This window comes from Lampris incognitus, chromosome 3, assembly GCF_029633865.1.
Source record: "Lampris incognitus isolate fLamInc1 chromosome 3, fLamInc1.hap2, whole genome shotgun sequence".
NCBI lineage: Eukaryota > Metazoa > Chordata > Actinopteri > Lampriformes > Lampridae > Lampris > Lampris incognitus.
The window spans coordinates 103,756,402-103,782,857 of record NC_079213.1 but is presented as its reverse complement, the minus strand read 5'-3'; the positions used below and the strand labels follow the sequence as shown (position 1 = coordinate 103,782,857).

General features: G+C 47.4%; 1 protein-coding gene across 1 annotated transcript in view; it reads right to left on the bottom strand.

Moving 5' to 3' along the window:
- Window positions 1-20,949, bottom strand: part of ccdc50a (coiled-coil domain containing 50a) — a 40,431-nt gene extending 19,482 nt beyond the window's left edge. The window contains exons 1-4 of the mRNA XM_056276994.1: window positions 20,675-20,949; window positions 13,277-13,339; window positions 4,661-4,790; window positions 34-124 (exon numbers count right to left, since the gene is read on the bottom strand). Of these exons, the coding sequence (XP_056132969.1) occupies window positions 34-124; window positions 4,661-4,790; window positions 13,277-13,339; window positions 20,675-20,723 (333 nt within the window). The 5' untranslated portion in view covers window positions 20,724-20,949. The remainder of the gene's footprint in view (window positions 1-33; window positions 125-4,660; window positions 4,791-13,276; window positions 13,340-20,674) is intronic.
- Between the last annotated feature and the right edge of the window lie 5,507 nt (window positions 20,950-26,456).

The following is a 26,456-nucleotide window of genomic DNA, read 5'->3' as shown; positions in this document are numbered from 1 at the left end:
GTGTGTGTGTGTGTGTGTGTTTGTCACCCTTACCGCATCCTTCTCTTCTTGCTGCCTTTGTCGCTCAGCCTGTCGGACCAGTTCTTCCTGAATCTCCTGGGCGATCTCATTATCTTGCCGCTCACTGGGTTGTGTGTGTCCGTGTGCGTAGTCATTTTTTTTGTTTTTGTGGGCGTGTAATGGGGGATGGAGAACAATGCAACATCAATAAACAGACACACAACAGTTAACAGCCAAGCAACTGTAAGACAGAAGTTGCGTCACTCGTTTTGCAAAAAACAAACAAACTAACAAACTAACAAAAAAAAACATACAATTTAGGATGCAAATGCAAACAGCGGACCGCAGCAGAGGGACCGCGTTTATCAAAGAGGGATCAGTTGTTTAGTACCAATGCAAATTATGACCTTCAATGATCAAAGTCCCACTTGCTAATTTGCACACCACACAGAATTTCCAGCTAAATGTCTTGTCTCGGATGAATCAAGGGACATTTTTTGTAAACTAAAGAGCAACTCTTCACATCCAGCGAGTGGGCGGACATGTCCAAACCAGCGCTCATTGTTTTGGTACATCCTTCCAGCTATTGAATAATTTCCCTGCCTGCATGCAACCTTCTAAAAAGCGATGCTTGTTGTCTGGGTCAACAGGTCAGATTTCCATGAATCAAGACGCTGACTTGATACATTTCTTATTGTGACATTCACAACAAACCCACATTCCAACAAAGTCATGCTAAATGCATGACATGATCTCAACATGTATGTAAGTTTGTGTTTTGTTTAGCCCCCCCCCCTCCCTCCCCCATTTGTATTTCAGCCAATTACCCTATTTTCCGAGCCGTCCCAGTCGCTGCTCCACCCCCTCTGCCGATCCTCCGATACACGTGGAGTCGCCAGCAGCTTCTTTTCACCCGACAGTGAGGAGTTTCACCAGGGGGATGTAGCATGTGGGAGGGTCACGCTATTCCCCCTAGTCCGCCCCCCCCACCCGCACAGGCGCCCTGACCGACCATAGGAGGCGCTAGTGCAGCAACCAGGACATATATCGACATCCAGCTTCCTACCCGCAGACACGGCCAATTGTGTCTGTAGGGATGTCCGACCAAGCCAGAGGTAACACGGGGATTCGAATCGCCGATCCTCGTGTTGGTAGGCAATGGAATAGACCACCATGCTACCCGGACCCCCTGTAAGTTTGTGTTTGTGCAATTGTGTGACCATTGTGTGGCCAATTGTGTGGCCATGTCAATGTGTAATGCTCCCACCGTACAACACAAGGAAGACCTGCGCTAAACCGAAGGCGTTTCCTCATTAAAATCACTGCGACGTGGCATCCTGGTGGTATGGCGGTCTATTCTGTTGCCTACCAACACGGTGATTGGCGGTTCGAATCCTTGTGTTACCTCTGGCTTGGTCAGGTGTCCCTACAGACATAATTGGCCGTGTCTGCAGGTGGGAAGCTGGATGTGGGTACGTGTCCTGGTCACTACAGCGACCGGGATGGCTTGGAAGAGTGGGGTAATTGGCCAAGCACAATCGGGGAGAAAAAGGAGGGGGGGGGGAGGGGGGTCCAAAAAAAAAAATCACAGCGAGGTGACATTGAAATAATTGAAGCTAAATTCTGCCACAGTTCTAAAAGTTACAGAAGAGCTTAATGCTGGGCTAAAAGGAAATAAACCAGCACAAAAATGCTCATTAGAAAACGAATAATTGGCTTAATCATGACTGAGCAACGAAACACGATTTAGGATTGAGTCAAACTTCTGGTATGTGGAAAAAATGTAAAACAATCAACTGGCAAATAACAGCTCCAACTTCTGAGATGACTACATGATGCGTCAGCGTGCATGCACATATGTGTGAGAGTGGGTGTACATGAGGTGGCATTGGCAAGGCAGAGCAAATGGCAGCAGGAGCTCCCAGCATGCCGAGCGGCGATGGCAGAGTATCCGGCCTCCCTTCTTGGGTTGTGTGTTGTGCTGCTACTGATGCTCCTGAGTGTGTGTGTGTGTGTGTGTGTGGGGGTCTTTTGGAACACTTTTCTAACTGAACTGTGAGTCAGCACATATTTTTCTACATAATTTAGAGAGCAGAGTGGAGGACTTTTCCCCCACACTGCATCTTGGTGGTTTCTATTGCAGTCCACGGTGTGTTGGGCTGAGAAGGTGCAAGCAAAATAAGGTTCTCCAACATCTGCACAGCCTGCTACGAAGGTCAAATGTCAAATGTGACTTTGTATGCGTCCCTGTATGGATGCACAGGGTTTGAGAGTAACTAATGACATGGAATGGGATTATGTTTATCCGTCCATCCATTGTCCGAACCCCTTACTCTGCTTTCAGAGTTGCCGGGATGCTGGAGCCTATCCCAGCAGTCATTGGGCGGCAGTTCATACCTACGGGCAATTTATTACGGCCGATTCACCTGAAACTACATGTCTTTGGACTGTGGGAGGAAACCGCAGCACCCGGAGGAAGCCCACGCAGACACGGGGAGAACATGCAAACTCCACACAAGAGGATGAACCCGAACCGGGACAACCCCCAAAGGTTGGACTACCCCGGGGCTCGAACCCAGGACCTTCTTGCTGTGAGGCGACCGTGCTAACCACTGCGCCATGGTGCCGCCCGGGATTATGGTTATTTCGGTCGAAATGTTTAAGTAATCTGATTTTAGCCTTACAGAAAGTAAACAGTAAACAGAATATACCAATATCTGCCAAAAAAAGAAACAAACCAATATTACTTTGGCTTCTTCTTCTTTCAGCTTGTACCCTGTTTCTCAGGGGTCGCCACAGCGGATTTTTGACCTCCATAGCCTTCTGTCTGACACATCCCTCTCCCGCAGTCCAACCCTCCTCGTGTCCTCCTCTATCTAGTCTCTCCATCGTTTCCTTGGTCTTCCTCTTTTTCTTTTGCCAGGTATTTCCAGGTCCAATACCTTCTTTCCTATATAGTCTATGCCTCCTCTCTGTACACGTCCAAACCATCTCAGTCTTGTCTCTCTCAACTTCTCATCCATTCCTCTGATCTTGAATGTAGCTCTTACTTCTTCATTTCTCATCCGGTCTTTAGTCACTCCCAAGGACCAACACAGGATGTTCATCTCTGCTACATGTAATGGAGATTCTGGCCTCTGGTGTTGTCACTGCTGTCATACCATAGAGCATGGCAGGCCAAAACCATTGGTTTGTATACTTTACCCTCATACGCATTCTTTTGTCACAAAGTACTCCAGCTACCTTTCTCCATGAATTCCACTGAGATTGTGTCCTTTTCTTGACTTCCTTCTAACCACCACCTTCTACCTGTACTGTCGATCCTAAGTACTTGAATTCATTAACTTCTGGGACATCTTCTCCTCCTAAGGTCAATCCTGCACTTTCTACTTGCTTATTTATACACAGGTACTCTTACGTCTTCTTGGCTTATTAAAATAAAAAAGGTGTCCGGGGGACCTGGCGGTCTATTCTGTTGCCCACCTACACGGAGATCGACGGTTCAAATCCCTGCGTTACCTCCAGCTTGGTCGCACCAAGTACAATTAGGGAGAAAAACGGGGAGGGGTCCAGATAAAGTGGCAAAACACTTTTCTTCCCAATCATATCTGGCCAATTACCGGACTCTTCCGAGCCATCCCGGTCTCCGCTCCACCCCCTCTGCCGATCCGGGGAGAGCTGCAGACTATCACACGCCTCCTCCGATACATGTAGAGTCGCCAGCTGCTTCTTTGCACCTGACAGTGAGGAGTTTCACCATGGGGACGTAGCGCGTGGGAGGATCACGCCATTCCCCCCAGTCCCCCCGGAACAGGCGCCCTGACCGACCAGAGGAGGCGCTACTGCAGTGGCCAGGACACATACCCACATCCGGCTTCCCACCCACAGACACGGCCAATTGTGTCTGTAGACATGCCCGACCAAACCGGAGGTAACACGGGGATTCGAACCACCGATCCCTGTGTTGGTAGGCGGCGGAATAGACCACCATGCTACCCGGACGCCCGCAAAACACTTTGATGGTAAAACTACAGACACGAAGATAACGTTGACCATATAACGAAATAGTTAATACAGCCTGTGTGAGACACTTGGAATTAGTTCGGATGTTAAAATAAACGGTGCTGAAGAACCCCGAGTGAATAAGCCAAAAGTAACATCAAGTCATCTGCCAATAACCCCGATTCATCCACTAAAACGGGTTTTCACTGGGAGATCAATCATTCAGTCACACATCTGTTTCAAAGTAACTTCAGTAATATAAAGGATGTAGCGTTTCATGTTACGACATGATCCAAGTGTTTGTGAATACATACGTGTGTGTGTGTGTATGTATCTGATATTTTTTATGTCGTTACACGAAGGTGTGTGCCTGTGTTCTCCGTCATATAGACATGGACAAAACAACCTGTGTATGTGTGTGTGCATTGACGTTGCGTATGTTTATGTATACATATTGTCCTTTTCTGTTGATTTTTGTGTCAAAGTGACAGATAAAGTCTTTGTGTGTGTGTGTGGGGGGGTGCATGTGGTCTCTTGATTTTTGTGTTGTATGGACAAACATTTCAAGTGTGTGTCTGTATTGTCTGCGTTTACGTTCATTCTTGTCTTAATGGGACAGACTGGAAAGTGTGTGTGTGTGTGGGTGGGTGATGCTCACATGTCGCGGTACTGCCTCTTGGACTGGGCTTTGGCTCTCTGGTCCTCCTCCGCCTGCAGCTTCTTGGCCACCTGCAGGTCCTGCTGCACCAGACGGCTCTTATGGACGTTGGACGCCAAGTGGCTCTCGACTGCAAACACATACACAACGAGTGCTGCTCTTAGCGCTGAGCACACAAAGAGCTCGGTCGGCCGGCTAGGCCAGACCACACCACTACTCAACAACCTCATGGGTGATGGCAGCACTTCACAAACTGTATTCCTGCGGTACTTTTTTCCTCATTCCCATTTTATTGCCTAAACACTCCATACTTGAGCAGAGCCCAACATGAGAAATTTCAAGAGTTTCTTTGCAGACTCGTAAGAGGAGTGGTTGTTGTCTTAAAATATAAATATAAACCGTGGATGACGGCGGCCCATTGATCTCTGGGTGCTGGGCTAAACTGAGCGCGCTCTGGGACACTGAGAAATGACCGGGCCGATCCCAGGTGCCATTCCAAGGCTGTGTGACAGCACATACCGAGCCATAACAGATGATATATCCTGCTTGTTGATGCGCTCGCGGCCCCTCGGTATGCGGCGAGGGCATCACTCACTCACGCAGCTTCACCTGGCGATCGATCCCCTCGCAGCGTTCGTGTGAAAAGAACCAAATTACGTCCAGCAATTTACCCAAGACAGGCTCCATAAAGTCTCACTATATGGTGGGGAGGGGGTCGGGGGACTGGAAATAGGAAGCTGTGACTCATAGCTGTGGCAAATTGACAAAAAGTGACGGTGTTGACATCAATTTCATTTCCTTTGTTTTGAACCACCTTGTTTATAATCACCTTGCAAAAAAAGAAAAGAAAAAACATTTGAGGGCAAAACTGATGTCAGAGCGTAGGACAGTGAGACCATCATTTACCACACTGTTTTTCTCAAACAGGAAAACCAATCTTTCTTTTCAGGAAGTGAAAAAGAATCAGATGAAACATCATGACAACGCTTATCTTTCAACTGACAAGCTCGAAGTCGGTCTGTCAGACAAAAGACGGCTCGCCTGTCTCCGAGTTTGTATTTCTAAGTAGGATCCACGCTTACTCTTCTTAGCCTTCTGGGTTAAATGAGGGCAACAAACTCCAGTGTGGTGGCCAGTGCTGTTAAACAACGTCATGCCTGATTGCTCTTCGTTGTCTTGTGTTTCTTCTATGTGCTCGCATGATTAATCATGAAACTGTTGTGATTGATTGATGATGGAAGATGGCGGCGCAAATTCACGTTTGCAGCGGCCTCACCCAGGGCCGGTGTGGGAAGATGGTGGAGCGGACTCACGTTTGCGGCGGACTCACCCAGTACCGTCCATGCAGTGTCTTTCTCCATGTCTAAGTTTGTCGTTGTTTGATGGCTGGAAGAGCTGGCACTGGATTGGCTGGGAGAGTTTGGTCTGCTGCGTCCTGAGGGCCCAAGGACCCCGGCCCTGACCGGAGGAAACACCACGGGCAGTCGGACAAGACGCAGAAGCGGGGCAGGCTAAGCTAACTGCTAGCCCATGCAGACCGGCTTTAGTTTAGATATTTTATGTTAGTTTGGATATGTGTCCTTGTAGTTTTTGGATGTGTTTTTGTCTGAGTGATGTACTTTTGTGGGCTGGGGGAAACCATGTTTCATTTCATTTCATGTGCACAAGTGCATGAAATGAAATGACAAAAAAATGTTTCTGATTCTGATGATCGGTAAGTTTGATATTGTACATCGAAGCACTGAGTGGCTGAATGGATGTAGGTGAAGGATATGAGGAGTGGTGCTGCGGCCATAAGCCATCGGGGGGGGGGGGTAATTGTGAGAGTGAGAGAGAGAGCGAGAGAGATGGGGCAGGGGGGAAATAATTTGTTTGTGTGTGCCAACAGAAATGGCTTTGTGATGTCTGGGTTCGACTTTGGCCTGAGAAGATGAAGGCTTAGGTTTACTCCTACACACCTTGAGGAGTACTGAGAGCAAGCTCATCACTGCTCTGTGCACAGGACGCCCTAAAACACACATGACAAAACAGTTTGGTTTCGTTACACACTTACGGTGAAAAGACATCGGGTTATCAAGCGAGTCACGCAGAGATAAACACACACCCACGACTACAAAGAAACAGACCGCCTGAGAAAAACACAACTGATGAGTTCCAGGGGCTCAGAAAGAAACACACACACACACACACACACACACACACACACACACACACACACACACACACAAGCTAGCCACACACTGACTCAAGCCCGGCTCCACTATTGTTGTGGTATCATGCGTCATCTACATCTCCCCAGTTCACACTCCATGGACAAGGCGAGGTTTATATGGATGAAACCAGTCTGCCTCCACCAACACTGTGGTGTACCACTGTCCCACGTAACACGCTCTCCTGCGGTGGGAGGGACAGGAGCACTGATGTATCCGCTTAAAAAAGGTCTTTATGTCTTGCAAAGTAAGCAAGATCTGCCTTAGGAATGTGGCAGGGCAACCTTTTCCCACATCGACTGAAAGCTTTTACAGAGCTCCTTTTGTCACGGGTTCGGAGAAAGACACACAAAAAAAAGACAACTAAGGGTTTGAAGCAGACACATGGTTAAATGTATGAAATCCCTGTATCGATTTCATCTCAGCCGGAAAAAAAGGATTCATTCAAGCTGACCGAGCAGACATTTATATTAACCACAGCCAGCTGACTGGGAGCAACAGAGATAACCTCAACAAATGTGAGGTTAAAGTGGAAGGTAGATCAACATTGTGGTGATCTGACAGCATTACATCAGATGAAAATAAATATTTGCATGGGAAAATTGGGTAAAAAAAAAAGTTATGCAGTAGTAATTTGTGATATTGGGCTATACAAATAAAACTGACTTGACTTGACTAGAGATCTGTGTATGTGAAGAGCTCCCAGGAGTCCAAATGTGGAGTTGTTTCCTCATCTGAATAGAGGGTCTCAATCTCAGGTTGGGGGAGGGGGGGGGGCTACATCATAGTCTTCATATTCCGCTTCCGGTGTGCGAAGATGGTGGCACAAATTCACGTTTGCAGTGGCCTCATCCAGTACCGGTGTGGGAAGATGGCGGCACGAATTCACGTTTGCAGCAGCCTCACCAAGTACTGTCCATGCAGTGTCTTTGTCCACATTTGTCTTCTTTGATGGCTGGGAGAGCTGGCACTGGATCGGCTGGGAGAGTTTGGTCTTCTGCGTCCTGTGAGCCCAGGGACCACGGCCCTGCCTGGAGCTGTGCCTGAACGGGTAACACTGAGGGCGGTCAGACACGACACGGAAGTGGGGCAGGCTAAGCTAACTGCTAGCCCATGCACACCAGCAGTTCCGATAACAGAGGGCGGTCTGGTGGCGGCGCCTAGCCTTGACTGTGTTTGTAGCGTCGTCGTGTGGAGTGCAGGGAGGTGTGTCGAAGGTGTCTGGCTCGGAGAGCTGGCGTTGGATCGGTTTAGGGAGCCTGGTCTGCTGCATGCCGAGGGCCCAAGGACCACAGCCCTGACCGGAGCTGCGCCCAAAGAGGAAACAGCGAGGGTGGTCTGAAAGGACGCGGAAGCAGGGCAGGCTAAGCTAACTGCTAGCCCATGCAGACCGGCAGTTCTGACAGTCATCCTGGCTGGTGTTCGTTCTCCTGGACAGTGATTTGTTTCATTTAGTTTAGATATACGTGTTAGTTTGGATGTGTGTGTGCTTGTAGGTTTTGGATGTGTTTTTGTCTTTGTGTTGCACTGCTGTGGGCTGGCGGGAGGGGAGATGTTTTGTTTCCTTTCAAGTGCGCAGGTGCATGAAATGAAATGACAAATAGTGTTTCTGATTAGCATCTATTTTTATTATTATCTATTAGGGGTGTAATGGAACACGTCTTGTTACCGAAAATGTTCCGTATGGGCCTTTCTGTTCGGCCCGCATGTGTACCGAACGAATGTAGTGTTGTTTTAACATCTGCATGTGCGGAACTTTTGTGCGTGCAGAATTTAAAACTCTTGCGTTTCCCCCCCAGCAGCTATCACACAGGGCCGGATGTTGGACACTTAGCCACCCACTAAGCATGCACGCACACACACGCTCACCACAGAGGGACTGGCGGTAATTTAGCACAGCACATCCTTGCAGTAATGGCGAATGCAGATAAAGCAGAGGTTGAAGAGTCCTAATGTGAATAAAACTAAAATACAGTTAAAGTGCACTTAATCGTCTCAATGCTGCACCTTAATGGATGTTTTATTTTGTATCTATTTGAGATAATATTTATTTTGATTTACTTTTAAGATAATTTTACTTTTCTATTAGAAGGTTGCCACTGGTTGCAGCAGTATTGACAGACTTTTATTTATTTATTTAAAAAAGACAGCCATGCTAAGATTTTCATTGGGGGTGATGAAGGAGGACAGGATTAGGAACGAGTATATTAGAAGCGGGGCGGCATGGTAGCGCAGTGGTTAGTACGGTCGCCTCACAGCAAAAAGATCCTGGGTTCAAGCCCCAGGGTAGTCCAACCTTGGGGGTCGTCCCGGGTTGTCCTCTGTGTGGAGTTTGCATGTTCTCCCTGTGTCTGCGTGGGTTTCCTCCGGGGGCTCCGGTTTCCTCCCACAGTCCAAAGACATGTAGGCCAGGTGAATCGGCCGTACTAAATATTCCCTAGGAATGAATGTGTGTTTACGTCGGCGCTGTGTGATGGCCTGCCGCCCAATGACTGCTGGGATAGACTCCAGCTTCCCTGCGACCCCGAGAGCAGGATAAGCGGTTCGGGTAATGGATGGATGGATGTTAGAAGGACAGCTCAGGTTCGATGGTTTGGAGACAAAGCAAGAGAGGCAAGATTGAGCTGGCTTGGACATGTGTGGAGGAGAGATGCTGGGTACACTGGGAGAAGGATGCTGAATATGGAGCTGCCAGGGAAGAGCAAAAGAGGAAGGCCAAAGAGGAGGTTTATGGATGTGGTGAGAGAGGACATGCAGGTGGCTGGTGTGACAGAGGCAGATGCAGAAGACAGGAAGAGATGGAAACAGATGATCCGCTGTGGCGACCCTTAACGGGAGCAGCCAAAAGTAGTAGTAGTAGTAGTAGTAGTAGTAGTAGTAGTAGTAGGGCTGTCAATGACTATGCCAAATTCAAATATATAACCAAATTGTTGGGAAAAAAAAGAAAATAAATTTGAGTGTGAAAATTAATATTAGTTTGTGAAAATAAAAGCAGCACTACCGCGGCTGCCTGCCTTGCGAATTCTCGTGAGGGCCTTGGCCGCTGCACTGAACAGGCTACATGCTGGACAGGAGTCACACAGCGTCACTTTCACTGGTTGAAAACGAAATTTAGGTCAAGCTAAACCGAGCGAATAATTCAACAACCTTGTGGTAAAGATGGCAGAGAGTGCACAACCCATCTCGGCTGCAGAGAGAGTGATTTTCACACCGAACAACCTAAAAAGCCCCGTTTGTAAATACTTCAGATGTTATTTATTTATTTCAATTTGCTATTCATTTCAATTCAGCCTGTACTTTTATTTACTTCGATCACTGAATACAAGCAGCCTATATTTGGGACACGAGTTAGGACCTTTAATTCCTTTTGCACAAAACTCTTGCTCAGCAAAGATGGAAAAATACTATCAAATTGTGTATTTGTATTAATTGTATTTGTATTGTATCATTAATTTGTATTAGAGAGAGAGAGAGAGAAAGACAGAGACAGAAACAAAGACAGAGAGGTCTAAGGACTTTAAATTAAGTTTTATGGTACAGGACATTATTTTATTTGTTTAATTTGTAATGTGTATGTATGTAGATCTTTTAAAATACATGTTTACATTGAAATAAATATACCTAAACAAGTAGTTATGTCTGTCGTTGTGTTGGTTTACCCTCTTATGGACATGATGCGCAAAAATATATTCGAATTGGTTCGAACCTGTGTATTTTTGGAATGAAAAATCTAATGTCATTTTTGGCCAATTTTGACAGCTCGTAGTAGTAGTAGTAAGAAAGACAGCCATAGTTAGTTCAGTAAACCACTGTTTAATAAAAATAGATGTAATTTTATGTTTTATTTCTTTTCCCCTGTGTACCGAAAACATACCGAACCATGACTTGAAAACTGAGATATGTACCAAACTGTGACCTTTATGTACCGTTACATCCCTATTCTAATCCCCCCCCCCGATTTTTCCCACTTTTTCTCCCCAATTATATCCGGCCAATTACACCACTGTTCCGAACCGTCCCGGTCGCTGCTCCACCCCCCCTGCCGATCCGGGGAGGGCTGCAGACTACCACATGCCTCCTCCGATACATATGGAGTCACCAGCTGCTTCTTTTCACCTGACAGTGAGGAGTTTCACCAGGGGGACGTAGCATGTGGGAGGATCACACTATTCCCTCCAGTTCCCCCTCCTCCCTGAACGGGTGCCCCGACCGACCAGAGGAGGCGCTAGTGCAGCGACCAGGACACATATCCACATCCGGCTTCCCACCCACAGACACGGCCAATTGTGTCTGTTGGGACGCTGGACCAAGCTGGAGGTAACATGGGGATTTGAACCTGTGATCGCCATGTTGGTAGGCAACAGAATAGACTGCCATGCCACCCGGACACCCGGACACCCACACACACCTATTATTTATTTGAGAATGTAATGTCATTGTAAAGCCCTCAAGGACTAATTTGGGATTAAGGGTTATACAAATAAAATTAGACTTGACTAATTAGTGACTTGATTAGACGAGTGCACTCAGTAGAGGTCAGATCTCTGCAAGGTGTACGCATCTCCCCTTCTCCGGTGTTCGAACTTGGTGACAAACCCTTTTTTCGCCTACCGGGAGAAGGGAAATACACGCACACATGGACAGAAAAATGGCATTTTTTTTCCATAAGACCTTTTTGCAGCACTCAATTCAGCTGAATGGGAAATATGGGGGAAAAAAGGTGTTAAAAAGCAGCGCTCAAGCTAAAAAATCTACCTAATAAAAACGTGTTGCCTGTCAGTCTGTGGATGCGCAGCCTCTTTGGCAGACCCTCGCACGAAAGCAACCAAGTCTGACATGAAATGACAGAGATCAGGATATCATCATTCCAAGGCCCTTATTAAAAGACTTAAAATGTGTTTAACCGTCGTGGTTTTCATGATATAAAATGAATGAAGGTGAATGGCTGCTCTGCTGATCGACTTTCATTCATAAAACAACTAAGAAAACAGCTCAGCCATGGGAAATGTTTAATTGCAGCTACTGGGATGATTTCCAGCTGTGACTGTAATTAATCCTACTATTGAAATTGTATTTTCATAGTGGATTTGTAACATTGGAGACCATGGCACTTCCGCGTGGTGGCAAGGTGAATAAGGCGAATTATTATTTTTGGTTCATCCAGTGTTCCTCCAGTTCTCCTGTGCTGAGATCAGCAGTGAATGACTTGCTGACTTGAGAAATACAATCGACTTCTCTTTTAGATTCACGACTCAAACCAGAACACATCATGTTTTAACGCAATCTTAGATGTGAGTGGCGTATGTGCACGGCAACGGAAAGAAAACAGATAAGCCATGGGAAATGGTTTTTTGTTTTGCAGCTGCTGAGATGATTTCCAGCTGTCATTATAATTAATCCTACTCTTGAAATTGTAGTTTGATAGCAGAGTCTTAACATTGGAGACTACGGCACGTCCATGTGGCTGTGAGTTGCACATGTGCAAAGTTGACTCAGAGATCAGGCAGCAACAGAGAGCAGCACTGGTCGAGCGAGCTAGAGATTGAATGGAGAGAGGGAACAGCGATAGCGAGAACTGTGCGCAAGACGTTTTAAGCTGATGGGTTCAGTAGTATGTACACACACAAAATCAGAAACAAAGATGGCAGATAATGGGTGTCCGGGTGGCGTAGCGGTCTATTCCGTTGCCTACCAACATGGGGGTCACAGGTTCGAATCCCCGCGTTACCTCCGGCTTGGTCAGGCATCCCTACAGACACAATTGGCCGTGTCTGCAGGTGAGAAGCCGGATGTGGGTATGTGTCCTGGTCACTGCACTAGCGCCTCTTCTGGTCAGTCTGGGCGCCCGTTCAGGGGGGCGGGGGAGACTGGGGGGGAATAGCGTGATCCTCCCATGAGCTACGTCCCCCTGGCGAAACTCCTCTCTATCAGGTGAAAAGAAGTGGCTGGCAACTCCACATGTGTCCAAGGAGGCATGTGGTAGTCGGCAGCCCTCCCCGGATCGGCTGAGGGGGTGCAGCAGTGACCAGGATGGCTCGGAGGAGTGGGGTAAATGGATGGGTACAATTGGGGAGGAGATGGCAGATAAGAGCAACCCTCTCCTAAAAATGAAAATGAGGCAGAGTATGAATTTAAAGGATAATTCCAGATTTTTACAACCTGGGTCTTTTTTTTTTCTGCCCTAAGTTCAGCGATGTGGTCCCATGTCCAAAATATCCAAAACGCAGCCGTTGAGTAAAACGATATCATAACTGATATGTATGATGGCAAAAACTACAAAACGAAGACCCTGGTTGCAAAAAACCCCCCAAAAAACCCCAAAAAAAACAAAGAAAACGGAATTCTCCTTTAATGTGAGAGGGGGTTGATAGCATACAAAAGAGAAATACAGAAAAGCTGAACTTACTCTCCTGCTCCTGGAGGTTGTGGGCCAGGCAGTGGTCCTCCAGCACCGCAAAGTCTCGACACACTACGGAGAAACAAAAATTCAAAAGGAGAATCAATCCCACAATGATAAACTGTCATTATACTGCCACTTTCTTCATGTTACGGCGTGCTGTGAACTAATAAGAAACGCAGTTGTTGAGTCTATTCTGACAGCAGGCGAGAGGGGCACGGAGGGTCTTTCTTGAGGCCGTTTCAGCTGGACATCCAGATTTCCGGGCTGCATTTGGCCCCTCGGCCTACATGAAAGCGTGACAGAAACCATCCATAAGCCAAAAGAAAAAAAAAAAGGTTCAAAACTTGAAGTCAGTCTGAAAACGAAGGACCGGGAAGCCAAGCTGGGTTTGGTCGACTGAAAACAGGATGTGGCTCTAAATTAAAAATCACCACAGCAAAACTAAAGTGGAACTGAATCTGTCTGTCGCTATATTTGTGAGGGAAAAAAACAAAACGAAACAAAATGAAAAAAAAAAACCCCATCAATTTATTATAAACCTGAGAAGAGTGCTTTATTGCAAAGTGACTTGCACTCTTGCAACAGATTTGTTTAACTTCAATATTTATGGAGACTAAAGTCAAGGTGCTTTTCCAAAAGTTGGAAGTGATGGGACTCATTTTATGAATAACAGCCACGTTTTAGAGACGTCTGTCGTACATAAAACCTACCGTGACCTGTTCAAGTCGCTTGCAAGTTGAGGCACTTGGCGTGGAAGACACTGAATACAAAACCATATTTCCATAAGACATTAGCTATTGCACAGATTCATTTATCCTCGAGTTAGAAAGAGTGCTGCTAATAAAACAGAATAAAAAAACAGAACAGAGTAAATTGACAGAAAGCTGGCCGGGACATGGGAGGGCTTGTGGCTTTAAAGGCTGCTATTTTCACCTCCAAAAACACGAAGTAAAAGAGGGACCGAGGCAGAAGAATGATGCATGCTGTTTCAAGTCAGGCCGAGTCTTCTGCTCGGTCTTGACTGCTTTCCGAGTTTGCACCGCCAAGGAAATGTGACCTGGTGGAAAACACAATAAAAACAGGAAGGCCACTTCAGCAAGCTTGTCCAGCCTAAACTACCGTGGATGCCTGCTGAAAGAGGTCCATCGTCGGAAAGTGCACTTCCGAGATGGCGGGCGCCCGACGGTTAATACGGCAAGACATGCCAAACTACCCATCTATCAAACGGGACTCGGTGCAGATGACATGGGAAGTCCGAGAGGGATAACGTAGAGCCATGACTTGTCACTTACAGCAATTGCTTTAATCGTGATTCATATCATGAGCGCTGACGTAGTGGCGCTAATGATTAACGGGGAAAACGGTCACAACAGCCTTCATATCGAAACCACAACATTCCAGCTGTGTGATAAAGAAACTGCAGCATGAACCCGATACCCGGCGGGAGGTCTGACTACAGTCACTTTGAATGCTCAGACAAATGAAAAAGACACCACTAGAAAGACCCAATCCTCACTCGGCTGAGCCACGTGCAGCTTTTCAAGGCGGCAGATCAGATTTTGCTTCGTTTGTCCTGGTTCCGAGATCACAAACAAACCACCTGTCAGCATCGCCACAGATTTCATTTGTGCCACGCTGCACCGAGGAAGACCCGGGCTTTGTGCGGAACGCCTTCAGGCATCCCAATTCAAATCAGTCTTCGACAGCCGACGGGTTTTCTGCAGAGGAAACTCTCTGTAGCCGGATCAGGCTTTTCAGAAGAGTCCTTCTTCACAGCTAGAACCGACCAAGGATGAAGGCTGACTCAACAGATGATATCTGCCTCACTCCGTTCAGTCAGTGGATTTACTATCCCTTCTGGGCAGCAAATATCAGCTGTAGTAATGCCAAAGTATTAAGGAATTTGTGACGACATAGTTGTCCAAAGTAGATATGCAGCATGAGGCCAAGATCTATAAACATAACTATCAATGTTCTGCTGCTGGTTCTGACCCGTGTCTACCGACAGAATTTTTTTGTGTGGATTTTTTCCCCCTTTTTCTTTCTTTTTTACCCCACTCTTCCGAGCTGGCCCAGTCGCTGCTCCACCCCCTCTGCCGATCCGGGGAGGGCTGCAGACTACCACATGCCTCCTCCGATACATGTGGAGTCACCAGCCGCTTCTTTTCACCTGACAGTGAGGAGTTTCACCAGGGGGACATAGCGCGTGGGAGGATCACGCTATTCCCCCCAGTTTCCCCTCCCCCCCGAACAGGCGCTCCGACCGACCAGAGGCGGCGCTAGTGCAGCGACCAGGACACATACCCACATTCGGCTTCCCACCCGCAGACACGGCCAATTGTGTCTGTAGGGATGCCCGACCAAGCCGGAGGTAACACGGGGATTCGAACCTGCGACCCCCATGTTGGTAGGCAACGGACTAGACCGCTACACTATTTGACATGTTCTTAATATTGTTGTTTTCTATGAGCCAGATTTAGCCAAGCATTTAGGCTTGAATTTACTGAAGGCAACAGAGGCCTCGCTTTGGGGCTAACGTTCATCTTTTCTATAACCAATTCTCCTCTCAGCCTTCATTAAACATCAAGCAGACTAGCGACACTCCATAACCTCTCACAGCGAGGCTCGCAGCCCGTCATCGCTCTCTCAGAGATGACCTCATCCATATACATAATGAATAACCAGCAGCGGACCTCCACCAAACTGAAGTTGAAACTAAAGGTGGGTGGGGGGGGGATAAAAAAAACTAGTCAGTGAACAATCGAGACACTAAGCCATGATGATTTCAATACCACAGGGTTTCCCCCAGTTCGTAATGTTGAAGCACAACAAAGAGATGCTGTGAAGAGGTTTTATGTAATGATTTCTACATCTCTGAATTTTTGAAATTGAATTGTTGAACGTATTTCTCAGGAAGGCATGCTTTTGTAACGCAAAACGCTTCAAGTAAACACGTTTCGCTTTCATTTTCTTGGCATTACTGCAGTGTTCACGTTTTACTGTAAATAAGAGGCGATGGGTGGATGGATAAGAGGGGATTGAGACTTAAAATTTTCAACAATGAACTGCAATGTTTGTAATATTGATATTTGAAAAATCGTGATATCTATTGAATCATCCATCCATCCATTACCCAACCGCTTATCCTGCTCTCAGGGTCACGGGGATGCTGGAGCCTATCCCAGCAGTCATTGGGCGGCAGGCGGGGAGACACCCTGGACAGTCCATCACAGGGCTGGCCGACACACACACACACACACACACATACATAGGAAAAATGTAGTACGGCCGATTCACCTGACCTACATGTCTTTGGACTGTGGGAGGAAACCGGAGCACCCGGAGGAAACCCACACAGACACGGGGAGAACAGCCAAACTCAACACAGAGGACGACCCCCAAGGTTGGACTACCCTGGGGCTCGAACCCAAGACCCTCTTGCTGTGAGGCGACCATGCTAACCACCTCACTACCATGCCGCCCACAACCTCAAGTGTCATATAGAGCACACTGACTTATCTCAGTGTTAATCAGCACTGAAATATGTTGTAACTATGAAATTGGGTGGTACCTGTTGATTCCCAGTCCTAGCTGGTACGCTTTCAGAACCATTCTGAGTAAAGAGACTATTTGCAGATATGACTGATTAGGGGACCAGATGAAAACAGTCCAAACACAAGACAAACAGTAAGATTTTGTGGGACAGATTTATAATGTCCACTCTTCATGTGTTACCAATACCAAAAGGTGTATCGGGCTTAATAAGACATTTTTATCTTGCCGGCAGATATTCTCTTGCCCGCTAATTGGCACATGACAACATACATGACAAATCAAACTAGGATATGAGAGCATGAGGACGTCGCAGCAGAGATGCGGGATAATAAAAACCAATTGTTAACTGTCCAAATTAAAAAGACAATAGTGCTTTTGTTATTTTTCTTAAAAATGCAGAGGTCATCAACTCAATATGTATGTGGGACATCAAGGAAGGCTGAATCAGCTCATCTGGACACGTTTATTGACATACGTTTCATCATCATCTAAGTGACATCTTCAGTCTCAACTGACTGCAGGTGTCCCCACCCTTATAAACAACACAGTTGCATAACGACCATAAACAACGACCAGTTTCATATGCAGATATGGGCGTGACCATTAACTAGAGTTACAGCGGCCATGTGCACTATTCACAGAGGACTGGGGACTAGTTGCAATCACAGCATTGTAAGATGGTGACAGATGTACCCTTAGGGCCCTGACACACCAGGCCGACGATGGTCGGCCGTCGGCCAATGTCGGCTAGCGGCTGTGACCCTAGTTTTTGCTGTGTGTCCCGTACCATTGGCACTAGTTGGACCCCTGTTGGCAGCTTTTCGGCCGATTCAGCATGTTGAATCGGCGGAGCTCGTCAGTGAGATAGATCACTCTGATTGGCTGTTCAGTTTACCGTATTGATGCAGAACGTACATGCTAGATGGCCGCCGGCTGTAGCCTTTGCGGTGTGTTCAAGTGCTACTTTTTGGCCCAGACGGCAGGCGACATGAGGCGACTCAACAGTCGGCCTTCGTCGCCGATAGTCGGTTTAATGTGTCTGGGCCCTTAGCCCCCCCCCCCCCAGTTCAGGGATGGTCGTTCCCTCTTCACACAGATGGCCACTTTGACTCCCTGTTCAAACCAGCATTCCTCCCTATCGAGGATGTGCACATCCTCATCCTTGAAAGAGTGGCCCCAGGCCTGTAGATGGGTGTAGACTGAAGATGTCACTTAGATGAGCAATGAAACGTATCTGTCAATAAATGTTGTATCCAGATGAACTGATTCAACCTTCTCCGATTTTCATACCTGGATTATTTAGCATGCACACAGACAATAGGTGGGACAAAATGTCAAAATGTTGTACAGTGCAACGTACTGCAGGATGCCTGTCGAGCGGTCACCCTCTGAGCCATGGATAGAAACGTAACTGTAAGCCCTGAACCTCTACTCATGACTCTAATGCATAAAGTGAGGATTGGCTTTACTTCTACCAGGCATTATGGTCTATGTTCACCCACCCTGAGGACTAGGCCCATGCTGTGGTAATAGGTAGGGGAACTCCATCCTGGGTCATTAATGACCAGGATGAACAGAGGCTCAAAAGAGGAGGAATGGCTCCTCCCCGTAGTAACCAACTGCCCCAGACTGACACAGACCACATTTCAACCATATGCCTAATCTCCTTAATCCAAGAAACTAGGGAACGAGTCTGGTTAATACAACGGTGTGTGGATAAGCCTCCCTAACTGGTGTAGTTTGCCGGATCGTTTCAGTTAAAGACAGTTTCTTCTACACTTTGCAGCGTTTAGTCACTAAAAATAGTCCCGTTCTGTAATATTCAATTTTCCTGTATGGTAAGAAAAAATGGTTTGCAGTAGTTGCAATTAGCCTTCCATACAAAAAGCTTTAAGTGACAGAAGGCAGTTATAGCAGTAAAATAAGGAGCGACTCAAACCGTTTAATCCCAAAAGGTGTGGAAACGGAAATTAAACTTAACATGAAACAAAGCATCCCGGAGTAGTCGATAAAATGAAACAACTTGGGTGTAAAACAAACAGCTGACGGTGTGTGGTCTGAAAAAATATTACTGCTCAACATCGTTGATTTGAATCCTCTGATAAACCGTGCAGGACAAATTTGTGTCTGCCTTGAGCTGGACTTTTAAGTGACATTTTATCATGTTTGCTGTTGTCCTGCAACTACGTATGACGGACATGTCCAACAACCTTCCTGATCACCTCTCGTACCCCCCCCCCCAAGACTCCTTTAAAGCAGCTGCTTTTCCCATCATCATTGTTCTGCTAAAATGTAAAACAATAGATGAATTCTGTGAAGGACATAAAGTCCATATATCTTAAGACTAACTGGCCCGAAATATTCCTACTCAGCCCCATGTCAGGTAAAGGCTGCACAGAAGAGGGGCATGGACCTGTGCTGGGTTCAGATGAGCGACCATGTACCATCAGTTTTCTACTATATGCAGATTTCCCTCCAACCATCACCACCCCAGGGGCCTCACGTATCAATCGTTGCTATGGGCAAATTTGTTCCTGCACACCCATGGAGGATTTTTTTTAGCCCTGAAGTTTGTCTCAGAGACCAGTGTAGAACCTGGGTACCCCCTGAATTTAGACACCGATTGGCTACCACTGGTGTCTTTGCAGGCCTGGGTGACTGCTCTTGCAAGAGGTGGACAATAGATGTTAGGGGACAGGAATTGCAAGTAACCATCATGCTTTGCTACTGCGTGTCAGACAATCTCGAGGGCTAAAAATGCCAAGGGCGTGTAAGAACAAATTTGCCCATAATCAGGGGCGATTCTAGGATCAGAGCTTTAGGGGTGCTGAGCACCCAGAGTGCTGGCCGGCCAGGCAAGATAAATTTGGGGGTGCTGTATTTTTGTTGTTAAAATATTACGTTTTAAACCATATACTGGATATGGTTTTGACATGTCTTCAACTTATTAAACATGGACATACCGTAAAAATCTCTTCAATTTTAGGGGTGCTGGGGTTCAATTTAGGGGTGCTGCAGCACCCCCAAAAATGGGCTAGAAACGCCTATGGTAACGATTGATACACGAGGCCCCAGGTGATCCCACGTATTAAAACGCCTTCCAGCAGAGAGGACGGGCCAAGGGGAGGAATCACCTGGCTGGATGGAAAACCTGGATATTCTCCACACTCCACGGCACACGGCTGCCTGTGTCAGGTCTTGGCTAGGGTTTGCCATGTTCATAGCATCGTGTAAATAAACGCCACCGGATAAAAGGTGGTCCTAAACAAAGAGGCCAAGGGAGCACGTCGACCGACTGACCCGCGGTCAGTTCTGCCTCCACGCTGCTTTAACGGGAGACGATCTGCCTCCTCCTCCTCCAAATGAAAACGTCGGAAAATAAAAAAATAAAAAAGGAGCACAAGACGCCATGTCACCAAACAATAACTGTAAAATGAATCTGGCCGTCGTGGTCATTAAAACCAGTGACGCGCATGCGGGTGATCGCAGCGTCGCCGGTTCGAATCCTGAATCGGGACGTTTCAAGCGGAATATCTTCGCCCTGTGTTTCAATGTCGGTTTACCGCCCTGCGTAATAAATAGAAAACCGCAAAAAGGAAGAAAAAAAACTCCTTAAAACGGTAAGAAAGACGAGCGAGCGAGCCGCGTGGCTTCGGGATCCTGTGTGACATCCCCACATCCCCGCGACCGCTGCTGTCAGCGTTCCCCACAACGCGCCACGCTCGCGCCGCAAATACACAACGAGCCGCCGCGGTGCGCGCGCCCAGCACGAACACGCACGCCGACGTCAGACACTCCGCTAAGGTGTGTTCGTGCCGCCGGGAGGGAGGTCAATGTGCTGAGATTTACCCTCTTTCACTCCGGGCAGTTTCTTCTGGTCGACGCTGAAATCAGCCATGTTGCGTCACGTTGGATTTACACTTCCGCCTTCTTCCCAAGGTTTGCCGGGGCCCCGATCGATCGCCTTTTACTCATAAATCCGATGGATATTTCCAGGCGGCCCCCTCTTCTTGATTGCTTTCGGCGGCCACCTCTTCTGACGTCGCCGGGGTAAATCGAGCCTAGCAGCTGCTCGCTGTTCTCCAACGAGCATGTCAGATTCTCTGCGGGCAAAGCCCTCCCACCCCGGCCGGACCCGCCCACCCCGGCGGGACCCGCCCTCTCCTGCAGCCGGCTGCCCGCTGCTGCAGAGCCTCGGCGAGCGCGCACGCGCGCACGCCACACAAAATACAGGCATAAACATGAGAACACACACACACACAGAGCTACAGCATGGCACGGTTTAGCTTTTCATCTCTTTATTTTTCTTGTGCACATCAATTATTCCACTTATTCAGTTTTCACGGGTCAGAATATTCGTTTTACAAATATTCATATTGCCCCCAGGTATGAATGGGTGTGTGGGCCCTGTGTGTTGGCCTGGCGGCCTGTCCAGGGTGTCGTCCCGCCTGCCGCCCACTGACTGCTGGGATAGGCTCCAGCATCCGGGACCCTGAGAGCAGGATAAGCGGTTCGCAGAATGGATGGATGGAGAATATTCTTTTATGACGTGGGGAAGTGAAATGCCACCAGTTCTAATTCATCGAATTCATGGACTGGATAGAAAAGGGAACTTCATATCTAATTGGCAGTTTGAAGCAGATAAAGCATGTGTGTGAATTATACAAATACGTATATTATGGTAAAAATAGCAATACTAGTAGTTTAACTAGATAAGATGTGAAATACAAATACCAGATAGATAAGGTACCCCGTTGAAAGCACGTGTCCATTTGTGTACCCATGTCCCATTAAATGTCATGCACGTGGGAATGTGGCATGATTTTGCATGTGTCAAACTAGATGGAGGGATGATGCATGTACGTATGTCTGGAGAGGAACTTGTATTTTGCTCTCATGAACTTGTATTAAGGTTGGATGTGAAGAGCATCCGGATGTGGGCCACTTCAGGCAGTGATGCGGCACTGATGGCCTTCTTCTGGCCCTGACAAAATGGATGTGAGCCTGAAGTGGCCCACATGTATAATAGCAAATATGGCCCAAATATGCCAAATCAAATGTGGGCCTGGCAGCACGGTGGCGCAGTGGTTAGCGTGGTTGCCTCACAGCAAGAAGGTCCTGAGTTCGAGCCCCGGGGTAGTCCAACCTTGGTGGGTCATCCCGGGTCGTCCTCTGTGTGGAGTTTGCATGTTCTCCCCATGTCTGCGTGGGTTTCCTCCGGGGGCTCCGGTTTCCTCCCGCAGTCCCAAGACATGTAGGTCAGGTGAATTGACCGTACTAAAATTTATCCCCGGTATTAATGGGTGTATGTGTGTGTGGGCCATGTGATGGCCTAGCGGCCTGTCCAGGGTGTCTCCCTGCATGCCACCCAATGACTGCTGGGATAGGCTCCAGCATCCCTGTGACCCTGGGGGCAGGATAAGCGGTTCAGATAATGGATGGATGGATGGAAATGTGGGCCTTTTTTGGCAAAGATTCGGTGCCCTCGGCAACATGTAATCTGGATGTGACCCTGAAGTGGCCCGTGTGGTAAATGGTGAATATGGCCCAAATATCACGAAACAAATATGGGCCACCTGTGGCAAATATGTGGCACATGCAGCATTGATATGGCTTGGTTCTGGCCCAGAGCTGGCAAAAAGGAGCGGACCGCCCAAGTGCCATCATTCCACGCGGTATGTGGGCCGGATGAAGTGTAGGGTGTGGGACGGGTCCGGGCCACAGCAATTTTGCTATCTGGGAGGGGTCGTGGCAACACATTTCCTAAAGCAGGACAATAAAGAATCTATCTATCGATCGATCGATCGACCGACCGACCGACCGACCGGCCGGCCGGCCGGCCTGCCTGCCTGCCTGCCTGCCTGCCTGCCTGCCTGCCTGCCTGCCTGCCTGTCTGTCTGTCTGTCTGTCTGTCTGTCTGTCTGTCTACCTACCTACCTACCTACCTATCTACCTATCTATCTATCTATCTATCTATCTATCTATCTATCTATCTATCTATCTATCTATCTATCTATCTATCTATCTATCTATCTATCTATCTACCTACCTACCTACCTACCTACCTACCTACCTACCTACCTACCTACCTACCTACCTACCTACCTATCTATCTATCTATCTATCTATCTATCTATCTATCTATCTATCTATCTATCTATCTATCTATCTATCTATCTATCTATCTATCTATCTATCTATCTATCTATCTATCTATCTATCTATCTACCTACCTATCTATCGAAATCAAAGCATCTATTTTAATTAGCAGAGCAAATCATCACTATATGGACCATCGGGCACAAAAGTGTCCCTAAATCCAAATGAATGTTTTTGGCAGATAGAAGATCATTTTTTTGTGTGTGGTCCAATTGGGGGGAAAAAAGAAAACAGTGTCACTGTAACGCATTAGTAATATCAAGTTAGCTTGTAGCTTTCAATAGATTGTTTATTTCGTTTCTTTTTCCTAATTCTGGTTCTCTCTATGCCATCTCTGTCTCTCTGTCTCTCTCTCACACACACACACACGCACGTACGCACACAATTATGCTAATGATGTATTTGCTCCCTCTAGTGTCCAACATTTTAAAATGCAGGTAGCTGCTTCATCTGCAATCCAGCAGCGAGGAGGACACGGTCTCTATCTCCTCAGTTTGTCAAACGTGGAGAACAGACCGACTGGTCAGAATTAGCTGGCGTCCGCCGTCCAACAACGTCCCCGTCGAAAGCACCATCGCTGGATGCCCACAGCGTGCACGGGCAGTCAGTGGCGAGGCAGTGTGCGAGCTCGCTCTCCTGTTGTACGCCATTGGGTCAACACGGCCTTGACCTCTTTCACTGGTCCGTTTGATTGGTTGCAGCTCCCGGCAACAGACGCCGCAGACACAGGATGAGTTAGCGGGAGGGTTGCGGGGCCTTGGCTCACATGTCACAGACACCCACAGACACCCGACATCGGCAACAAACGCACATGAAGATAGATGGCTGGTCGGATGGAAAGATACATGACCTTCATTCATACTGCGGAGGAACACGAAGCAAGGCAGCGGCGTGCGGACACCCAAACTACACCGACCGTCCGAGTCCTCGGCACAGAAGGTGACACAGTGGAATAGAAATATTTTATATCACCGGAAATCCAACTGAGGTCAAAGCATTATCTACTTCCCTGTGTGCTAGTGCTGTCGCATCTGAGAGTGCACACACACACACACACACACACACACACACACACACACACACACACACACACACACACACACACACACACACACACACACACTCATGCAGTGTCCTGCCCCATTAATGTCTTGGAATTTGTTTTGGTTACATATTATCCCATGTGACCAGAGGTTGAGCTCTTTCTCTCTCACGCTCTCTCTCTCACGCTCGCTCTCTCGCTCTCCCACTATCTTTTGCTCTCTCTCTCTCTATCGCTCTCTCTCTCTCTCTCTCTCTCTATCTCTCTCACTCTCTCTCCCACTATCTTTTGCTCTCTCTCTCTCTCTCTCTCTCTCTCTCTCTCTCTCTCTCTCTCTCTCTCTCTCTCTCTCTCTCTCTCTCTCACGCCCTCTCCCACTATCTTTTGCCACTCTGTCACTCGCTCTCTCTCTATCTCTTGCACTCTCTCTCTCGCTCTCTCTCTCTCATTTGGAGACTGTAAAGACAAAACACTGCTGGCATCGAGGGCCTGTTGGGAGCTGCTATAATTCAAAACTGGGAGAAGTGATTATAAAAGAAAAGAAACTAAATGCTTAACTTGAATTAGATTTGTATTCTGTGGATTAAGTGCTTCTTATTTTTGTTCTGGCTCTGTTTTTCAAAAGTTCATGTAATGGATTATTTGAACATATTTCAAATGCATTCTTCAGAAATACAATTAAAAAAGTTTTTGTGCAGAGACCTAAAAAGCTTGCTGGCCTTGCTCAACCTAATTTCATTTATTATTATTGGGCTTGTGAGGTGGCTAGAGCGGTCGCCTCACAGCAAGAAGGTCCTGGGTTCGAGCCCCGGGGTAGTCCAACCTTGGGGGTCATCCTGGGTCGTCCTCTGTGTGGAGTTTGCATGTTCTCCCCGTGACAGCGTGGGTTTCCTCCCACAGTCCAAAGACATGTAGGTCAGGTGAATCGGCCGTACTAAATTGCCCCTAGGTGTGAATGTGTGTGTGTGTCGGCCCCGTGAGATGGCCTGGCGGCTTGTCCAGGGTGTCTCCCCAACTGCCACCCAATGACTACTGGTATAGGCTCCAGAATCCCTGCGAACCTGAGATCGGGATTAGCGGTTTGGCTAATGGATGGATTGTTGGGCTTGTAACATCAAGAAAATATTATCCCGGATGGGGGAATGTGTGACAGACAGCTGAGCTGTGAGGCCTGGGTACAAATGGAACATGCTTCCAGCCCATTTCATTTACACTCCTTAATTTGTGCCACCTCCTCAAAGCCAGTTTTGTTCCAACCCAGTAGTGTGCCTTTCATTTAGAATTTGGTCACAATTCAGGAATTTGGTCACAATTCAGGAGACATTTTAGGTTGCATATGACATCAGTACTTTCCCCGATTCCAAAATAATTACATCTTCCTGTCTTGTCTGTGATTCTACCTTTGGAGTTTGGTTCTCAAAGGGAATCAAGTCACTTTCTAGTTTACACGTTGGTGGGATATTTGGTTCATTTACACAACTTTCCTAAATGTACGATCTGCCAAAATCTAACTTATTCGGAATCAGGAATCAGGAAGTATCGTTTCCCCCAGCTCACAGCAGTGCAACACAAAGACAAAAACACACATCCAAACTACAAGAACTTCAAGAACACACATACTAACACATATATCTAAACTAACACATATATCCATCCATCCATCCATTATCCAAAGCGCTTATCCTGCTCTATCTGGAAAAAAAAATCACTGTCCAAGGGAACAAACGCCAGCCAGGATGTCTGTCCTAACTGCTGGTCTGCATGGGCTAGCAGTTAGCTTAGCCTGTCCCGCTTCTGCGTCCTGTCAGACCACCCTCAGTATGACCAAGATTGAACTCTTTGGCCTGAATGCCAAACGTCACGTCTGGAGGAAACCAGGCACCTCTCATCACCTTGCTAATACCATCCCTACAGTGAAGCATGGTGGTGGCAGCATCATGCTGTGGGGATGTTTTTCAGCGGCAGGAACTGGGAGACTAGTCAGGGTCGAGGGAAAGATGAATGGAGCAAAGTACAGAGAGATCCTTGATGAAAACCTGCTCCAGAGCGCCCAGGACCTCAGACTGGGGCGAAGGTTTACCTTTCAACACAACAACGACCCTAAGCACACAGCCAAGACAACGAAGGAGTGGCTTCGGGACGAGTCTGTGAATGTCCTTGAGTGGCCCAGCCAGAGCCCAGACTTGAACCCCATTGAACATCTCTGGAAAGACCTGACGCTCCCCATCTAACCTTACAGAGCTCGAGAGGATCTGCAGAGAAGAATGGGAGAAATACCCCAAATATAGGTGTGCCAAGCTTGTAGCTTCATACCCAAGAAGACTTGGGGCTGTAATCGCTGCCAAGGGTGCCTCAACCAAGTACTGAGTAAAGGGTGTGAATACTTATGTACATGCAATATTTCAGTTTTTTATTTTCAATAAATTTGCA